Source organism: Schistocerca nitens, chromosome 2, assembly GCF_023898315.1.
Source record: "Schistocerca nitens isolate TAMUIC-IGC-003100 chromosome 2, iqSchNite1.1, whole genome shotgun sequence".
Lineage (NCBI taxonomy): Eukaryota > Metazoa > Arthropoda > Insecta > Orthoptera > Acrididae > Schistocerca > Schistocerca nitens.
This window is the reverse complement of record NC_064615.1, coordinates 763,268,565-763,288,514: the sequence shown is the minus strand read 5'-3', so window position 1 is coordinate 763,288,514 and position 19,950 is coordinate 763,268,565. Positions and strand designations below refer to the sequence as shown.

Sequence of the window (19,950 nt, the reverse complement as noted above, 5' to 3'; positions counted from 1 at the left end):
GTATAAACACTCCGGGTACACGGCTTTTCGTCCTATCGCGTCTGCGACTTTCGCCGTGACTCTAAACGCAGGATAGCGCTGTGCTTGTGAAGCTGTATTAAAAAAAATGGTGGCTGTGCGTAAGTCGTTCTGAAGCGTTTGAAAAAAGACGTTGGTCCGGTGACTGCCGTGGGTCTGGAGAAAATTATTTGGAAATCCGAAAAGACGGGTTCTTTTGATGTGCAACCTGGTAGAGGGAGGAAACGGACCGACTCGATGTCAGTGGAAGCGGGGGCCACAGAAAAGCAGGAAGAGACGAGTGGTGGTGTGCAAACGTGTAGTGCACGGAGAATTGCCCCAACATTGGACATACGCGTGAGCACGCTGCGTGAAATCCTACCAAACGTCCTTCTTTGCTATCCATTCAAGATTACCCATGTGCACGAGTTGCTTCCTGTTGACCTGCCAGCAAGAGAGACCTTTGCTGGGCAGACGAAGCCCACTTCAATCTCACAGGATATGTCAATACACAGAATTGTCGAATATGGGCAACGGAAAATAACACGCAAATCAACCAGTACAACTTCACTCTGAAAAGTTCACGTGTGGTGCGGGCTTACGGCATCATTTACCATAGGGCCATATTTTTTCGAAGAGACAGGTGCTTCCGGTCATGTTTCCTGTACCGTCACTCGTAAGCGGTATGAGTGTCTTTTACACAACCACGTCATTATAACTCTCCAACAGCGTGGGTGTGTGGATGAATCATTTTTATGCAAGATGGCGCACATTCGCACATTGAAACTCCAGCTAAGCAGCTACTGAAGTGCCATTTAGCAAATGCTAGAATAGTCAGCCTCCATTTCCCTACAGTCTGGCCATCCCGATCACTTGATCTTAATCCATATGTCCGCAGTTCGTGGTCGAGCGGTAGTGTTCTCGCTTCCCGCCCCCGGGTTCCCGGGTTCGATTCCCGGCGGGCTCAGGGATTTTCTCTGCCTCGTGATGGCTGGGTGTTGTGTGATGTCCTTAGGTCAGTTAGGTTTAAGTAGTTCTAAGTTCTAGGGGACTTATGACCATAGATGTTAAGTCCCATAGTGCTCAGAGCCATTTGAACCATCTTAATCCACGTGACTTCTATGTGGGGCTATCTGAAAGTTACAGTATATTCAGTGTTCCGACTGCACACTTAGTTGCATTGAAGGCACACATTCTGAATGTGACTCCGGAAACACTTTGACCACTTGTGGAAGATACTGTTTCCCGATTTCAACTTGTTGCAGAGAACAGTGGACAGTATATTGACATGTTTTGCGCCGGTCACACGGAAATTAATAATCCGATATTATTTTGATTGATGCTTTTTATGCGATTTTTGGCCTCACGACATTTAAAAACCGATGTTGTTGATGCTTTTTATACGATTTGCGGCCTCAGGACAATTAAAAACCAATTTTTCCTATCCAATGTGATATGACCTTGCCGTAGTGGATGGGCTTACATAACTAACAGTATCACAGCTGTACATCCATTCACACTGAGTATAGTTTGTTTAACGTCAGACATACAACTTACGTATTGTTGTAGGATGCATTTGGCATTTGTAGTCGACCACTATTAAATTATGATGCTTACGGTGCCATCTATTGCTACATTTTCTAACCATTTATTTTTCTTCTGCCATACGTTTTGCACCTTCTCCAATAATATTCCACTGCAATTTGACGTCATTCTGACCTGTGTAGGTATTTCTACAGCGGTTTGAAAGTTTAATTATGATCATCCTGTATATTTGAAGACATTCTTATGTTATTGGTTATCTCGTCTTACAAGACAGGATGGCTCGAACTATTAGGACCTGCCGTGTGGACGAAAACATTCAAAAGAAACGATGCAACACAGGGAAGGCTGGCTCGATCAGCTGGCCTGCATATCGTGCTCCTCGTTCAAGTTCCCAAAAGGGCTGTTGCTGTTTACAGTTATCCTCCTGAGGGACCTGACACACTGGGCAGCTTTGCGGTACAAATGTGTTAATTTCACAAGGATAGTATATGCGCAGACAACACCACTAACAACACCGCAGTAGAGTAACAGTGAGAGTTCTGACACAGTCAGATTTCCAATTATGTCATCGACGACGTCATCAACTCTTACCAGGAATCCACGTTACTCCTTCTCTGACACAGCTGCATTGTCCCTTGTAAAAAATGGCAGGATTCAGAAAGTGGCAGAAGAACTTCAGAAACAGCTCAGTCGTGCTACATGTTTACCCCCGCTCCTATGACGTCATTATGGAAGTATGGCTGTTGCTATAAGTATAAATCGGGTGGAGATCAAAGATGGGCTATCCTCGTGTTGCTGGAAGCAGGTCACTTGTGTGACGTATAGAATCCTACTTCCTTGCAGATTAAAATTGTGTGTTGGAGCAAACCTCGAACTTGCGATCTTTGCCTGTCGTGGGCAAGTGCTCTACTGACTAAGCTCCCCCAAGCGTGACTCATGATTCATCTTCCACTTCATTTCTTACCTTACGAACTTCACAGAAGCTCACCTGCCTACCTACAGTGCTAGCACTTCTGGAACAAAAGGATATTGCAGATACATTTCATTCTGCAGCAAACTGAATTGTGTGCTAATATGAAACTTCCTTGCATATTACAACTTTGTGCCAGACCAAGACTCGAACTAGAGACCTTTCCATTTTGTGGACAAGTGCTCTACTGACTCAGCTTTCTCAAGCATGACTGGTGACCCATTCTTATAGCTTTACTTCCACCAGTATCACATCTTCTACCTCCCAAACATCACAGTTGTTCTCCTGCAAATAGTCTTGGTCTCGGTCTGGCACACAGTTCTAATCTGCAAGGAAGTTTCACACCAGCGTACACTCAACCGCGGAATTATAATTTCATTCTGGAAACATTCCCCAACCTGGGGCAAAGCCATCTCTTGTCAACATCCCTTCTTGCAGGCAGCTTCTGCGCAGTTAGCAAGGTGGGAGATGAGGTACTGACGGAATTAAAACTGTGAAGAACGGGTGTGGGTCATGCTTTCGTAGCTCAGATGGTAGAGCACTTGCCCGTGACAGCTTAAGCTCCTGAAGTCAAATCTTGTTCCCACACATAATTTTAACCTGCCGGGAAGTTTCATACACAGATTCTGCTGAAGAGTGAAAATTTCATTCTATAGAACCGGTGGGAAGCGTTGCATGCATCAGCGATATAGATAGCCGTACCGTAGGTGCAACTACATTGGAGAGGTACCTGTTGAGAGGTGAGACAAACGTGTGGTTCCTGAAGATGGGCAGCAGCCTTTTCAATACCTGCCAGGGCAGCAGTCGGGATGATTGACTGATTTGGCCTTGTAACATTAACCAAAGCGACATTGCTGTGCTGGTACTGCGAACGGCTGAAAGCTAGGGAAAACTACAGCCATAATTTTTCCCGACGGCATGCAGCTCTACTGTATGTTTAAATGATGATGGCATCCTCTTAGGTAAAATATTAATTAATTATTAATAGTCCCCCGATCGGATCTCCGGATGGGGACTACTCAGGAGGACGTCGTTATCAGGAGAAAGAAAACTGGCGTTCTACAGATCGGAGCATGGAATGTCAGATACCCCTTAGTTGAGCGGGTAGATTAGAAAATATAAAAAGGCGAAATGAATAGTTTAAAGCTAGATATAGTGGGAATTATTGAAGTTTGGTGGCAGGAAGAACAGGACTTTTGGACAGGTGAATACAGGGTTATAAATATAAAATCAAATAATGGTATTGCTGGAGTAGGTTTAATAATGAATACAAAGATAGGAACGCGGATAAGCTACTATGAACATCATAGTGCATGCATTATTGTAGCCAAGATAGACACGAAGCCCACGCCTACCACTGTAATATAAGTTTATATGCCAACTAGCTCCGCAGATGATGAAGAGATTAAAGAAATGTATCAAACGATAAAAGAAATTATGCAGGTAGTGAAGGGAGATGAAAATTTAATGGTCATGGGGTACTGGAATTCGATAGTAGGAAAAGGAAGAGAAGGAAAAGTAGTAGGTGAATATATAATTGGGTTAAAGAATGAAAGAGGAAGCCGCCTGGCAGAATTTTGCACAGAGCATTACTTAATCATAGCTAACATTGGGTTACGAATCATGATAGAAGGTCGTATATGTGGAAGATGCCTGGATACACTGGAAGGTTTCAGATAGATCATATAATGGTAATAAAGAGATTGAAAAACCGGGTTTTACATTGAAAGACATTTCCAGGGGAAGATGTGGACTTTGTTTGTTACGAACTGTAGATTAAAACTGAAGAAACCGCAAAAAGGTGGGAATTTAAGAAGATGGGACTAGGATAAACTGAAAGAACCAAAGGTTGTAGAGACTTTCAAAAAGCGCATTAGAGAACGATTGACAAGAAAGGGGGGAAAGAAATTCAGTAGAAGAAGAGAGGGTAGCTTCAGCCCTCAGTAGTCCCCAGTAGTTAGGGGGCCTAATAGAAAGAATAAGGTTCTGCTGCTAGGTAGTTCACACGGCAGAGGTGTGGGCCAGTAGTAGCAGGGAGTGTTGGGGAGTGAGTACCAGGTCACCAGCATTGTGAAGCTTAGTGCAGTGTTGGCTCAGGTGGATGACAGCACAGGGGAGTTATGTAGCAACTTTACGAAAGAGGATCGGGTAGTGATTGTGGACTGAGCAGGGAATAGTCCTGTTGGGGCAGTGAATATGATGTAGATAGTGACCTAGCAAAGATAGCGACTGAAACTGGTGGCACTAATGCGCAATTCGAGGAACTGTTTCCGGGTCATGATCGGCCTCATTTTAATGCGGCTGTTAGGCGTATTAACATGGGGCTGGAGAAGGCACTGATGGCACAGGGCATGGGTCACATTGCAGTGGTGCCAGTTGAGTCTATCAGTAGATCAGGTTTCACTAGGCATGCCCTTCACCTCAATAGGTATGGGAAGAGGAGGCCGGAAAAAGCTTATAGGTGACAGTGTGACAGTGCAGTGGGCGGTGGTGGGATCACCCTTGAAAAAATTGCTGTAGTAGTTGGAGTTAGAGCAGCACCTTTTTTAGATTTAAGTCATTTGATAGGTATACCTACTTAAAGGAAGTACCCGTAAGTAAGGTATCACCTTCAAAGGACATCAAGTATCCAAGTAGTGAAGGAATTGGCATATTTCATCAAAATATAAGAGATATTAGAGATAAAGTTAGTGAACTGCTTATAGATGTTGACTCCAACATTATTGGTATGTCGGAAGACAACTTAAATAATTGGACAATTCAGAAACTTCCTTTATCAGGATACAGAGTAGCTGGTTGTTTTCTAGGAGTTCCTTGCAGACTGGCCATGTGCGCAACAATCAGTATTCCATTTGGGTCCGTAGACGTATCACGGCACTGCAATGAACAGAGAGCAGGGGCAGCTGAATTGAGAGAACTAAACCTCTAATTGTTGTTGTTTATAAGTCCCCTAACTCTGACTTCACAGCATTTCTGTTCAAGCTAGAGTGGGTTCTTGCTTCACTTTATAGGAAGTACCAGAAATTAATTATATGTGGTGACTTGAATTATAATTTTGTGTATGATTGTGCAAGAAAAAGATGTTGGGAGATCTTCTAATTTCATATGATCTGATGCAGATTGTTTTTTTTCCCAGCTAGGGTGCAGGAGAATAGTAGCACAGCTATAGAAAAAATTTTTACTCATTTTTCATTACTAGATGGGCATTCTGTTAGTAAAAGAGTGAATGGTCTTTCAGACAATGATCCACAAATTTTAACACTAAAAGGATTTTGTACGCAAACAAATGTCACATATAATTACAAAGTGTGTAGGAAAGCTAATCCAATGCCAATACAGACTCTCTTTAACCTCGTTAAGGAACGAGATTGGCAGGATGTTCATAGTTCCAATAACATAGATGACAAATATAATGCTTTCCTTAACGTATTTCATATGCTCTTTGTGAGTTGGTTTCCATTAAAACTTTCTAAACAGGGTACTAGCAGTAAAAGGCAGCCTGAGTGGCTGACTAGTCGGATAAGGATATCTTGTAGAACAAAGCGGCAATTATATCAAAATGTTAGAAGTAGTCACAATCAAGCTACAGAGACCAATTACAAACAGTACTGCAAGGCGCTTAGAAATGTTATTAGAAAGGCAAAGACTACGTGATATGCAAATAGAATAGCTAATTCACGATTAAAAAAAACATATACTCAGTTGTGAAGGAAGTATCTCGTCAACAGCACAAGGTCCATGATATACAGTCAGTTCACAGTAAAAATATTTCTGTTACTGATAAGTCAGATATATGTACAGTATTTAATAATCACTTTGTGAGCATTGTTGGTGAATTAAATATCAACTTAGTTTCTGCAGGGAATCATACACCTATTCTGGAAAATCCCTTCCCGAGACTGGTGTCTCAAATACTCCTCTGTGATACCGACAAGGGAGATTGAGTCAATAATTAAATCACTAAAGGACCCTCATGGATATGACAGACTGCCTAGAAGGGTATTAAAGTACTGCGCTGCACATTTTAACCCTGTACTTAGCTATATTTGTAATTTTTCCTTTAAGAATGGTCAGTTTCCTGAACGATTAAAGTACTCAGCAGTAAAGTCGCTTTATACAAAGGGAAACAGGGGTAATGTAGTCAATTGTAGACGTATTTGTATGCCATCAGTGTTTGCTGAAGTTATTGAAAGGGCTATGTATGTAAGTATGATTGATCATTTTATACCACATAGTTTACTATCAGATGTACAGTTCGGCTTTAGAAGCGTTTAACAACTGAAAGTGCCATATTCTTTTTTCTCTGTGAGGTATTGAATGGGTTAAACTAAAGGTTTCGAACGCTAGGCAATTTTTTTGATTTAACTAAGGCATTTGATTATGTTGATCACAAAATATTGCTCCAGAAGTTGGACCATTACGGAAAATTTGGAAATTTGTGGTAAGGTCTTATGGCACCAAACTGCTGAGGTCATCGGTCCCTAAGCTTACACACTACTTAATCTAACTTAAACTAATTTATCCTAAGGATAACACACACACCCATGCCCGAGGAAGGACTCGAATCTCCGACGGGGGGAGCCGCGCGGACCGTGACAAGGTGCCCTAGACCGCACGGCTACACCGCGCGGCCAACCATTACGGGATACGGGGAGTAGCTCACAATTGGTTCACTTCTTACTTCAACAACAGACAGCAAAATGTCATTATTCACAGTGTTGAGAATGGTTTGTGATGTGGGGTTTGAGTGGGGTAGGGTCAAATAGGGGGTCCCCCAGGGATCAGCGTTCCTAATTTATATAAATGATATGTCCTCTAATATTATAGGTAATTCTAAAATATTTCTGTTTGCTGATGACAGCAGCTTGGCAGTAAAGGATGTTGCGAGCAACACTGGCTCTGTTTCAAATAATGCCGTAAGTTCATGGATTGTCGAAAATAAACTAAAGCTAAATTACAGTAAGACTCAGTTTTTACATTTTCTAACAAACAATTTAACAAAACCCAACGGAGTTTTTACATTTTCTAACGTACAATTCAACAAAACCCAACGTTTTAATTTCACAGAATGGGCATATGATCAGTGAAACTGAACAGTTCAAATTTCTGGTTGTTCAGGATTTCGTACAGACACTTAATGCTGACAGTTTTACTATTCGAACGGTATCTGAAATAAGTGATCGTTCGACACTAAAATTAATCTACTTTGCTTATTTCCATTCGCTTATATCGTGTGACATTATATTTTTGGGTAACTCTTCCCATTCTAAAAGGATATTTTTTGCTCAGAAACGGGCAGTTCGGGCAATAAGTGGTGTAAGTTACCAAACCTCTTGTCTACCCCTGTTCACTAGTCTCGGTATTTTGACAGTGGCCTCTCAATATATATATTCTTTACTGTCGGTTTTTGTTAACAATATCAGCTTTCTTCCAGGAATTAGCAGCTTTCACTCAGTTGATACTCAGCAGAAATCCAATTTGCATTTGGATCACACTTCCGTAACTCTTGTGCAGAAAGATGTGCAGTATACTGCTGCATGTATTTTCAGTAAGCTACCACTAGAATTCAAAAATCTTAGCAGTAATCCACATTCTGACAAATCGAAACTGAAGGGTTTCCTCATGGGTCACACTTTCTATTACTGTTGAAGAATTCCTTGAAAAATGAAGCTGATTCTTGTGTTACATTGTTGATTGCGTTTACTTCAACTTACGGTTTGACATTTTTGGGTTCATAAATATTTTATTTTATCTGCTATTACTTTTATGTTGTACTGTAATTTCATGTATTGGCACGTTCCATGACCTTGGAGATATGCTTCTCAATTTGGTCCTGTGGAACTAAACGTGTAAATAAATAAAAATAAATACAGGAAAATTATAGAGACCTTTGTAGAAAAGAGATCCACATGTACGAATATCGAAGGCTCAGACGGAAAACCAGTTCTAAGCAAATAAGGGAAGGAATATATAGGGGTTCTACACAACGGCGATTTACTTGAGGGCAATATTATCGAAATGGAAGAGGACGTAGATGTAGATGAAATGGGTGACATCATACTGCGTTACATCTTTGACATTGCACTGAAAGACCTAAGTCGAAACGAGGTCCCAGGAGCAGACAACATTCGTTTAGAACTACTGACAGCCTTGGGAGAGCCAGCCATGACAAAACTCTACCATCTGGTGAGCGAGATGTATAAGACACTCAGACTTCAAAGAATATAATAATTCCAATCCCAAAGAAAGCAGGTGTTGACAGGTCTGAAAATTATCGAACTATCAGTTTCATATGTCACGGCTGCAAAATACTAACACGAATTCCTTACAGACGAATGGAAACATTAATAGAAGCCTACCTCCCTCAGGGAAGATCAGGTTGTATTCCAGAGAAATGTTGGAACACACGAGGAAATACTGACCCTGCGACTTATCTTACAAGTTGGATTAAGGAAAGTCAAACCTACGTTTCTAACATCATTAGACTTAAAAAAAGCCTCTGACAATGTTGACTGGAATACTCTCTTTCAAATTCTGAAGGTTGCAGGGGTAAAATATAGGGAGGGAAAGGCTTTTTACAATTTGTACAGAACCCACATGGCAGTTATAAGAGTCGAGGGCCACGAAAGGGAAGTAGTGGTTGAGAAGGGTGTTAGATAGGGTTGTAGCCTATCCCCGATGTTATTCCATCTGCATATTGAGCAAGTAGTAAAGGAAACAGAAGAAAAATTTTAAGTAGGAATTAAAAAACATGGAGAAAAAATAAAAACTTTGAGGTATGTCGATGACATTGTAATTCTGTCAGAGAGTGCAAACGACGTGGAAGAGCAATTCAACAGAATGACCAGTATTTTGCAAGGAGGATATAAGATGAACAACAACAAAATCAAAAGGAGGATAATGGAATGTAGCCGAATTAAATCAAGTGATGCTGAGAGATTTAGATTAGAAAATGCGACCTTTAAAGAAGTAGCTGGGTTTTGCTATTTGGAAGCAACATAACGATGGTCGAAGTAGGTAGGATATAAAATGTGGATGGCTATGACAAGGAAAGCATGAGGTGTAGCTCTTTATGGGAGTGCAACTTGGACAATAAACAGTTTAGACAAGTTGAGAATAGAAACTCTCGAAATGTGGTGCTACAGAAGAATGCTGATGATTAAAAGGGTAGCTCACGTAGCTAATGAGGAGATAATGAATAGAACTGAGGAGAAGAGGAATTTGTGGCACACCTTGACTAGAGGAAGGGATCGGTTGGTCAGACACATTCTGAAGCATCAAGGGATCACCATTATAATATTGGAAGGAAGCGTGAAGGGTAAAAATAGTAGGGACAGACCAAGAGATAAATACAGCAAGCAGATTCAGAAGGTTGTAGACTACAGTAGTTACTCGGAGATGGAGAAACCTGCACAGGGTAGAGTAGCATGGAGAGCTGCATCAAACCAGTCTCTGGAGTGAAGACCACAACAACAGAATCCTAGATCGTAACAGGGATTTCCCTGATGTTACTCATCTGAGACAAAGGATGGCCACTGGACCCATTTTAACTTATCCTAAGTTAAAGTCCATGTTTATAAATTCCCCTCTGACATGACAGTTTAAACAATTGTCAACCTCATTTTGATCAAACTTTTCCCAAGTCAGTGTATGACATCCTTAAACAACTGCTGGGAATGTTTAAACAATCATCCTACCTCTCTGACTTTAAAGCTTAACAATTTCCCCCATTGCTCCAAGGAAACTCCTTAACAGCTCATCCTGATCTTGGAGATCAAAATGGTAGGCAAATTCAAAATTCAATTGTCCTAAGTTTAGAATGGTGAGAAATTCACTTACTATAACTTTAAAATTAGGGGAAGCTCTCTGGTTTTCGGAACTATACCAGTTGTCCATCACTTGTCACTATCCTGTGTAGCAGTAGGATAGGAGTGGGTAGATATGCACTTGCGTCTTTATTTAATCATCAGGGTTCCAATACCACACCACACGTCGCCAACTTTACTGCACCCCCATCTAACCAGCGCCGCAATATGCCCCATGCTGCTGAGAGATGGAATCTGTTGGCCTAAGCCTCAGGCAGTTTCACTGCGGATGCTGTATTTGCAACTGACCGCTAGATGCTCCAGCGGGTTGTTTGGTCCTTTGTACCCAACCGCTTTCACCCTCGCAGTACATACCTGAACTGTCCAGCGGCACATCATCAATTGGGAATGAAGGTAAACACCTTCTGTTTGCTGCGAACAGAGCGTCCCAGCACAGTTGGCTACATGGTTTCGAAATTAACTCTAAACTCAAATTTTAAAACAAGAGAACAGCTGCGTCGTACAATCTGTGACCACCAACACTTCGTGAAAGCATCCACCAATCCCTGCAGTGAAGACTGTCCCATATCAGTGTTACTGAAATGGAACTCTTCAGGAAGCTGGTAACATTGAAATGCTCGAAAGCTATACCTCTATAGTGCCTGTGAAAGGTAGCTAGTAATCTTAGGTGTCGAGAATGTGACGCTAATAACATTCCAATGCAGGAAATCTATTTGTAGCATATAACATAATTTCACCTAACATTGTTTCTTCTGTATAGAGTTCTACATACTTCGACTATAAACTTTAAGGGGGTGAAATTCCAATGATGCAGCTCAAAAGAACCCTCAGTGTTCAAGTGAATCACGTGTCACAGCTCTGTAACGATACACTGCCGCGCGGGATTAGCAGAGTGGTCTGAGGCGCTGCAGTCATGGACTGTGTGGCTGGTCCCTGCAGAGGTTCGAGTCCTCCCTCGGGCATGGGTGTGTGTGTTTGTCCTTAGGATGATTTAGGTTAAGTAGTGTCTAAGCGTAGGGACTGCTGACCTTAGCAGTTAAGTCCCATAAGATTTGAACATTTGACGATACATTATTTAGTCAAGGCATTTGTCCAAGTACACACTCCAGTCTGAGGAAAGCATATGCAGTGTCTGTAGATCATCACAAGTTGTGCTGTTGTTACTTACGTGGTTGCCAGCACTCCTTAAGGTTGTATAGCAGCTACGACCCTGTAAACTCAACTGCAGTTCTGTAACGAACTGTTAATGGTCTTAAAAGGGAAGTTCTCGGAAACTGTTAAAATGTAACGTTTATGGCACCAGTTTCTACATCTAATGATTTATAGAGCAGTCATCCGCTGGTCTGGTGTCATTATCAAGTAGACATGACAGCATTTAGATGCGGACTACTCAGATCACAACAGGTCAATGCACCGAAATGAAAGTGCAATGGAGATGCTCTGCAAACTGAGATAAGGAAGGTGAACTGTGTGTAGCGCTGTGAAACTGGTAGTAGAACACATAGCTGTAGACCTATATACAGAGGTGATTTCATTGGAAATTTATGGTGGTGTCAGGAAGAAGCATACCAGGTTGGAACATTTTAAGATGACTAAGTGAGTCGCGGAAATTTTGCCCTCTTTCACTCATTATAAAATGTGACATGGATTGAATAAGCCCATGATAGGTTGAAAATGAATGAGACGTCTGTTGTTTTGAACCGTTAGACCTTTCTAAACCTGAGTGAAATGTATCCAGATGTAAAGGTTTCCTATTAAATACTGCATATGCACACAAGCCGAGAATGCAGAACTCACAATGCGCATGAGTTGAAAATTTAACACCATCTAGCTGTACTATGGTCTATATTTTAGTAAAAACAGGTGGACATTACAACAAAGGTGTGTTTGAGACGCACGTATAATCACTGTATAGATACTTGATGTTTTACTTGCAGTATAGATTAAGTTACTTGACAGAAAACTTAACATAAAGTCAGCGTGAAAGTCATTAACATGGAATAATGCGATAATTTCACGTGTTTAGACTTACGTTAAACTCCAGTCATTCCTCCTATAAGCAGATGGTTCAAATGGCTCTAAGCACTATGGGACTTAACATCTAAGGTCATCAGTCCCCTAGACTTCGAACTACATAAACCTAACTAACCTAAGGACATCACACACATCTATGCCCGATGCAGAATTCGAACCTGCGACCGTAGCACGGCGCGGTTCCGGACTGAAGTGCCTAGAACCGCTCGGCCACAGCTGTCGGCCTCTTATAAGCAGAAAGAGATCTAGTATTCAGAATAGCATCGTAATTTTTAAATGATTCCTCGCATAAATTATAAGCTTTTTAAACATAGGACATCCGGCACCGTAAGCTTCCATGTGGAATATCGTGTAAATCTTAACAGCAGAACACACTATCATGACTACCTGCATCTTTGACAAGCAATAGATTTCCAAAACAAGTTTACTGTTGAAGGAATCTCACCAGCATTTCGCGACATGATTTAGAAACCCAATGGAAACGTAATGTATATGTCCGACACTTCTGCGACGGTTTCGAGTGGATGTACTGTGCTATCATCTATCTTTAATAGTAAACCACTTTCCATCGTCCATCTTGTTTTCTGTGTTTCCAGGAAAAGTATAGAAGCCTACTTTCTACATAGCACATGTCTGCCCATCTCCAACAGGTCCGAGTAGTACTGTGCAGCTGATTTTACCGTGCATTTGGACAGGCGGCTCAACTAGCTGGTGTTTCATTCTGGAGCTCTGACTTGTGATTCATTGGTGGTTGTCTTCAGTTGCAGCATTAGGGTTTCACCCCTTAAAGTTTACCACGAAAGTGTGTAGACCTCTACACTAAAAAAACTTGTTAGATGAAACTACTTCGGTTGCTGGAAATGGATTCCCAACGAGTAAGAGGCCTCAAATGTCTCCCAAAAACGTTGCAGAGGCGCATTCCTACGTTATCACATTCCTGACGAACGAAAAGAACTTCATACAAGAAAGATTGGTATGGAACAATATTCACTGCTGGGATTGGCGGACACGTTCACAAAGTGTTGGTTAATGCAGGATGTATGACATAGCTGTTGTCCTGTTCTAAAATTCGAGTTAATGGTTAATTGCGAAACCATGTAACCTACTGTGTTGTGATGTATTTTTCATAGCAAACAGAAGGTGTCTACCGTCATTCCTAACCGTTGTTGTGACACTGTATAGTTCAGACATGTATTGTGAAGGTGAAAGAGGCTGGGTACACGGACAAAGTGGCCTGCTGGAGCATCTAGCAGTCAGTTGTGAGTACATCACATGCAGTCTAATTGCCTGAGGCTCATGGTAATGGACTCAACCTTTCGGCAGTGTGGGGCATGTTGGGACACCGGCAAGGTGGCGGCGGCGGTTGAATTGGCACAGCCAGTTCCCTTAATCCTCTGGCATGACATGGCGACCATCGTGTGTAAATAAAGATGCAAATGCGTGTTTGTCCCAGTTCTGTCCCACTCTATGCATGACAGTGGTAAGCGTTTGTCATATTGTACCAGTGAACAACAAAACTTTAAAGTCAGGGTCTAGTTCTGACAATCAGAGGGCTTCAACTAACTTAAGAGTGTAAGTGAATTTCTCACCATTCAAACTTAGGACAATTTAAATTGAATTTCACTGCTTTTTTAAACTTGGGAAAAGTAATCTATAAATTTAGACTGAGGTAAATTGTTTACACTGTGAAGGAAAAGGGGTGGGGAAATTGTTAAGCTGTAATGTCAGAGGGTAGGGTGATCGCTTATCCATTTGTAGCAGTTGGTTAAGGACATCCTAAGCTGGCTAAGGGAGAGCCAAATCCAAATTCATGGTGACAATTGTTTAAACTGTGAATCAGAGTGGAATTTCTTAAACATGGTGTTTAACTGAGGATTGGCGGTATCTGTGGTGTTGGGGGTGGGGAACAAGTGTCCATCTTGACTTCTGCTCTTTAAAAAAGTGATCTGGCTACCATAACTGCAATAAATAGCTCTACAGGTCCCTGTATGTCTGAGTGAATAACAGCTGGAGAAAAACATCTAACCGGTTTTTCATGTCACTGGAAGTACGTTAGCACGCAAGTTCAGACCGGTTACTACATGCAGGGTGAAGACATGGAAGCGTATTCTGGAAACAGCCAACAGGCTCAGATAACATCTGTGCCTAACAGGCAGGCTTCGACCTGCAGGGAAAACAATAACCTTTGTCTAAGTTGGATGACACCAGGGAAAACATAGTGGGCCTCTTTGATTCTGTACTTTATATATGAGTGACATGACAATGCATCATCATGGATTTCCCATCAATGTATATGTTCGACAACAGCCCTACTGCCATAGTGATGCCTTAGGAGGGGGAGAAACACTGTAGCGCAACTGGGCTGTATCTGAATTTCATGCCAAATTTTGAATTTCCCATCACTATTTTAATTTCTTATCATTGTATACATTAGGAAACTGGCATATGTCAGAGAAGAGGGGCGAAGGGGAGGGGTAAATGTCGCAAAAGTGTATGATGTCATCACTGATGTCATCATAAATCTGACAATAATCCAGACTGCGTCAGAACTTTCACTGTCGTATTACACCACCTACTGCCTATTGCTACTAGCAGAAATCATCCTCCCTATTGACACTATCTGTGTTCTACCAATCCGAATTTCTTTGCATATCTTAACCATATTTTAAGGTTTAACATTCTTTTACTTTTATTAAAGTATTTCAAATATATTCTCAATTCGAACATATACCAACATCCAAACTTCACTGATCTTCTCGCCTTGTAGCAATCGAAACGTTATGCTTGTCTAAGACGCAGTGAAGCAGAAAGCAAGGCCGTCTTTGAAGAAGATTGTGGTCACGTCTGTCTATTCGCCAGCAACAAAATTTCCTCTCTGAAATGAGTTGATGCGCAGGCATCCATAAATCTCACTGTTAGTGAGGAAAACGCAAAACCGAATAAACATTGCACACGGTAGAAGAACTATCAATGCGTATGCAAGCTTTAAAATCCCAAAAGCAGCTATGCTGATGTCAATTTACTTAAAGGGATGAATGCGAAGACCAGAATATTTCGTTTGGAAAGGATGCAGCCGATTTCCTAGCCCACTATTATTTGCTCTTTCTATAATGATCCAGTCATCGATGTGTCTCATGATTACTTCGGTAACAAACGAAAGAATGGAAGAATTTGTTAACTATCCCTAGACGATGGAACACTGTTATCTCCATTTGCATCAGCGCGGAAATAGAGCGTTCCACAACAACGGAAACATATGACAGGCAGTAATCAAAATCACGAGTTTTAAACAATACTGTGCAACTGGACTTGTTGCCACTAAGCTGACTGTATGTTGAAGCATGTTCAGATTACTGAACTAGAAGGTGAAAGCAGTTTGCAACGTAACTACACTGCCAACTTATGCACATCTGGCTCATTTTTACAATTATTTTGTGGAATGCCTTATTATTTGCGATTTTTATTGATTATATATGATTTTTTTTAATTCATTGCTTTATTGTTTTTCTATATGATTTTTACCAGCACAAAAGTATAGTAATTATATCAAATAAATTGTATTAGAACCAGTGTATAATTTGAACCTAGCTAAGCAGAGAATTTTTTAAGTCTTTGGTGTTATCGCACAAAATAAACTGGGGAACACTCTCTGAAGTTGAGGCATGCTGCAGATTGATGTGTGTACAGAAAACTCTGTACATAACAGAGTGTACTGATGAGTGCTCTTGCAAAAACATAGGTGTGCTGTTTGCTTACAAGACAAGGACAAATCATAGTGAAAACAAATTATAGCTGCAGTCTGCTCAAGATAACAACTGTTAGCCTCAGATGGATGTCTTGTAGTAATTTCAACTGCTATAATAATAATTTCACATAAGAAAGCATGCAAGAAAGAAGAATGTGCAAGTGATACATAATGTGTACCATATGAAGCAACATGTCAGAGCACCAATGAACGGAGCCTAAATCTCACTATAATCGACCACCAAATGGGAGAACTAATATTCGTTTAAATTTATTTTTGATAATTAGTGTTTGTCCAAAGTTTGACAGTACAATGCTCACACACAGTATGATGTAGATGGTACGCTGTATAAGAAGATAGTTTGCCATCAGTTAAACACATTGAACTTGTTACGTGATACACTGTGTTACCAAACTTTGGATGAACACTAAGCATGGAAGAAAAAGGACCTTAGAAATTATATGTAACCTATACAATGTGAAGCAACATGTCAGAGAACCAACGAACTGAGCATGAGCGTAAATCTCACACTCATCGGCCACAAAATGCTAGAGTTAAGCCAATAAAATTTACTTTTGACAATAAATATTCTTCTAAAATTTGACAGTATAGTATATAACATAACATGTTCAATGTGTTTAATTGAATGCAAACTACCATATTATCCATCATTAGTGCAGTCATATCCACTGAAAAATATGTTTCATGGGTGGTTCTTGTGCATATTAGACTTACTTCAAATTTTCGGTTGTGAACTTCCCAGCGCCATCAGCCCTGATGTTTTTTAGTAGTATTTTAATCCAATCGCCGAAAAGTGGATCGACTTTTACCTCAGCCAGTTCGAATGGGTCAATTGCTGGCACCCCCAGGTCAGGAATCCCTAAAACAAAAGTTCCAAGCATTTTACTCTAACTGAATAAAAGTACAGCTCCCTTGATAAACCGTTAACCGACTTCTGTCATAGTTTTTTGCATCAGCAAGTTCCACATACAATTATTTATCTGTCGCTTTTTTCATTTCTTTTGGATTTATAATGGTTATCGACGAATACCTGGGAAATGAGGCTTAGTCCATACCATGGTTGTGATACTAAGCTTTGATGCTTCTTTTCTCTGACGGGGTATTGCAGAGTAGTCATTATTAAGATTTCATTCTGGTCTTGGTAGTAGAGTTCAAAAAAAATGGTTCAACTGGCTCTGAGCAATATGGGACTTAATTTCTGAGGTCATCAGTCCCCTAGAACTTAGAACTACTTAAACCTAACTAACCTAAGGACATCACACACATCCATGCCCGAGGCAGGATTCGAACCTGCGACCGTAGCGGTGCCGCGGGTCCAGACTGTAGCGCCTACAGCCGCTCGGCCACTCCGGCCGGCCTTGGTAGTAGAGTTCCACAAGTAGTAAATGTCTCTGCCACTTACATAGGCTAAATTTCTTATTCCAAGAGTGCACCATGATCTGACTGGTGAAATTGGAGGGGGAGACGGGCAGGGCAAGTTCCATTGGTTTAGAAGAATAGGGTGGAGAGGAAATAACACAACACAGTTTATTGCAAAATAAAACTGATAAAATTCAGAACTATTGCAAGATTAAGTTAATTAACCATAAAACATACTAACGTAGTTCGTGCAGACAGCATTCAGATATGTCTGAGTACTTTCTGTGTTCTCATTTTTTTGTAGTTTCTGACGTTGGCTGGTAACATGAGAATAAACATTGCAATCAGAAAGTCTGATGATGCTGGACGCTTTCAGAATCCTGAACAATCTGGTATTTGCAATTTCAAGGAGAACAGTAGTGAACAGTGAAATTCTTTTGAAATTTCACAAGAAATGTCGCCAGACACACTTGCTATTAATTAATATACTTTACATCATCTGTCCTCAATGTGGTGCCGAACAGGTACATCTGTAAGGCGGGGAAGAATGCGAGTATGGTTGGCTGATATAATAACCTAATATTTGGCTAATATAATAACCTTTTTTTGTTAGGAGAGAGAGCCAGCTGCCCTTTCCTGTCCTATTGGTGGGAATCCGATTGACATCTGTGTAACATTTCCTACTGTCATCTCTACTCTCTACGTGCTGACAATCTGTTTGCCCATCTGTCTACCTTATATTACGTACTGTAAAAATGAAACGTCACTGCACAGTTTCCTTCCCAACAATTTGCATATGTGAGGTGAGGTTGTTTCCCGATCCTACAGGTACATTTGGCAGTGTGCAGTGTGCAGCGGTGCCACTGAGGCTCCCTGCGTCAGCCCAACAAGGCAGAAGGTCAGTTGGCTCTGCAGAGGTGTACCAACAGCATCATCTGTAGCTCAGCAGCATGGTCACTGCCAGAGTGGCTGTCAGTCCATCGGGATCGGCATGATGGATAGGCTTTTCTATTGCCAGGCTGGCCCTCAATATGCCAGTCAGCGTTACGGAACAAATGTGGCAGAAACAATTTCATCCAATGCCGGAGGCTTTGGTATCAGTGTCAGAAAAATTATGGGCCGGCGCTGGGCTCTGTTAGGGTACTGGCTACAATCGTTTTGTGCCCGGTGTTGTTGGCCCAAACAGTTTCTGTGAGGCACTATTTGGAGCAGAGAGAGTTTATTGATGGCCAACAAGTGAGATGGAAAGAGGAAGGAAGTGGAAAATAGTATCTGGTGGAATCTGGCTGCTTTTAGAGGGTTTAACGATAATCATGAGACATCAGCTACTTGGTGTGGATGGTGTCTTTTCCCAGGGTCGAGAAGAAGACGGTAGTTCACAGCTAGAGACAAGGAATTATGAAGAGTTTAGCTATTGCAGAAGTGTATTGCTGAGTGGCTGAATTTAATGTGCAGCAGGTGCCAAATGAACTGAAGTCATCAAGTGTTTGTTGCGGTGTTTTCAAACATAGTGTGGTCTTTATAGGGAGTGAAGTCTACATTGTGTGGCATGGCCAAGATGCGTAAGAGGGTGTTTTTACTGCAATTTGATTTTTTGGAATTCACACAGAAGGTATGACTCAGTCAGTGTAAGTCTCTCTGTGTTATGTAGTTCTCCTTTGTTAGTACATTAGGTAGCCCTGTGAAGTTGTATTGCCTTTAATTCTAGTTTGTAAATGGCTAAGATTGATGCTAGTATAGTGTATCTCTTGTTGTGACAGATCTTAACTTTTAGTGTACATTGTTATTCTTGGTGTCCACTTGCAAAGCTACTCAGGCTGGCATTGTCCTTCTTGGTTAGACTGGGGTCGAATAAGATACTTTTTAAGGAGATTGCATCTGTATAAAATAACCTTTTTCATTTTCATTATTTTGTGCTATGCTGAATTTAAAGGTATGATATTGCTCATTATTTTATGTTACCCATCAAGGATTTTTATTGATATCGTTCAGTCTTTTATGTTATATGTGGTTGTCAATAAAGTTTATTTCAAAGACGCCCACGCTAGCACAACCGCCTGTCCAAATTCCATGCCGCCTAAATCCTGTGCTAAAACAGGTAGAAGAGAGCAGTTGTGTACTGTGCTGCTGCGGTGTGCATGGCTTTAGCATTAGCTTGTTGGGAAGCTCTGTCTTGCTTTCCTTCGTCATGTTGCGGCTATGGCTGCTAGGGATGGGACAGGTGCTGTGCGGCTAAGGAAAGAAGCGTTTGTTTATGAGGTGTCTTTTCAAGGGCAGGCCGAGTTGTTCCAAGAACTTTGGCAGATGATGGAGAATCAATTACAGTTGCAGCTGGGGGGGGGGGGGGGGCAAATGGGATCTCAGCAAGGACACAACAGCATCCATTTGTCTCTCGTGGGCATCGATAATTTAGTCGATCATTTTAGTATTTAAAAATCTTCTGTTATATACAT

At 41.2% G+C, this 19,950-nt stretch overlaps 1 protein-coding gene across 1 annotated transcript in view; it reads right to left on the bottom strand.

Moving 5' to 3' along the window:
- The window catches only part of LOC126234609 (uncharacterized), a 74,134-nt gene that overhangs the window by 28,979 nt on the left and 25,205 nt on the right, over window positions 1-19,950 (bottom strand). Inside the window, exon 3 of the mRNA XM_049943333.1 lies at window positions 16,853-16,997. Coding sequence (XP_049799290.1) covers window positions 16,853-16,997 — 145 coding nt within the window. The remainder of the gene's footprint in view (window positions 1-16,852; window positions 16,998-19,950) is intronic.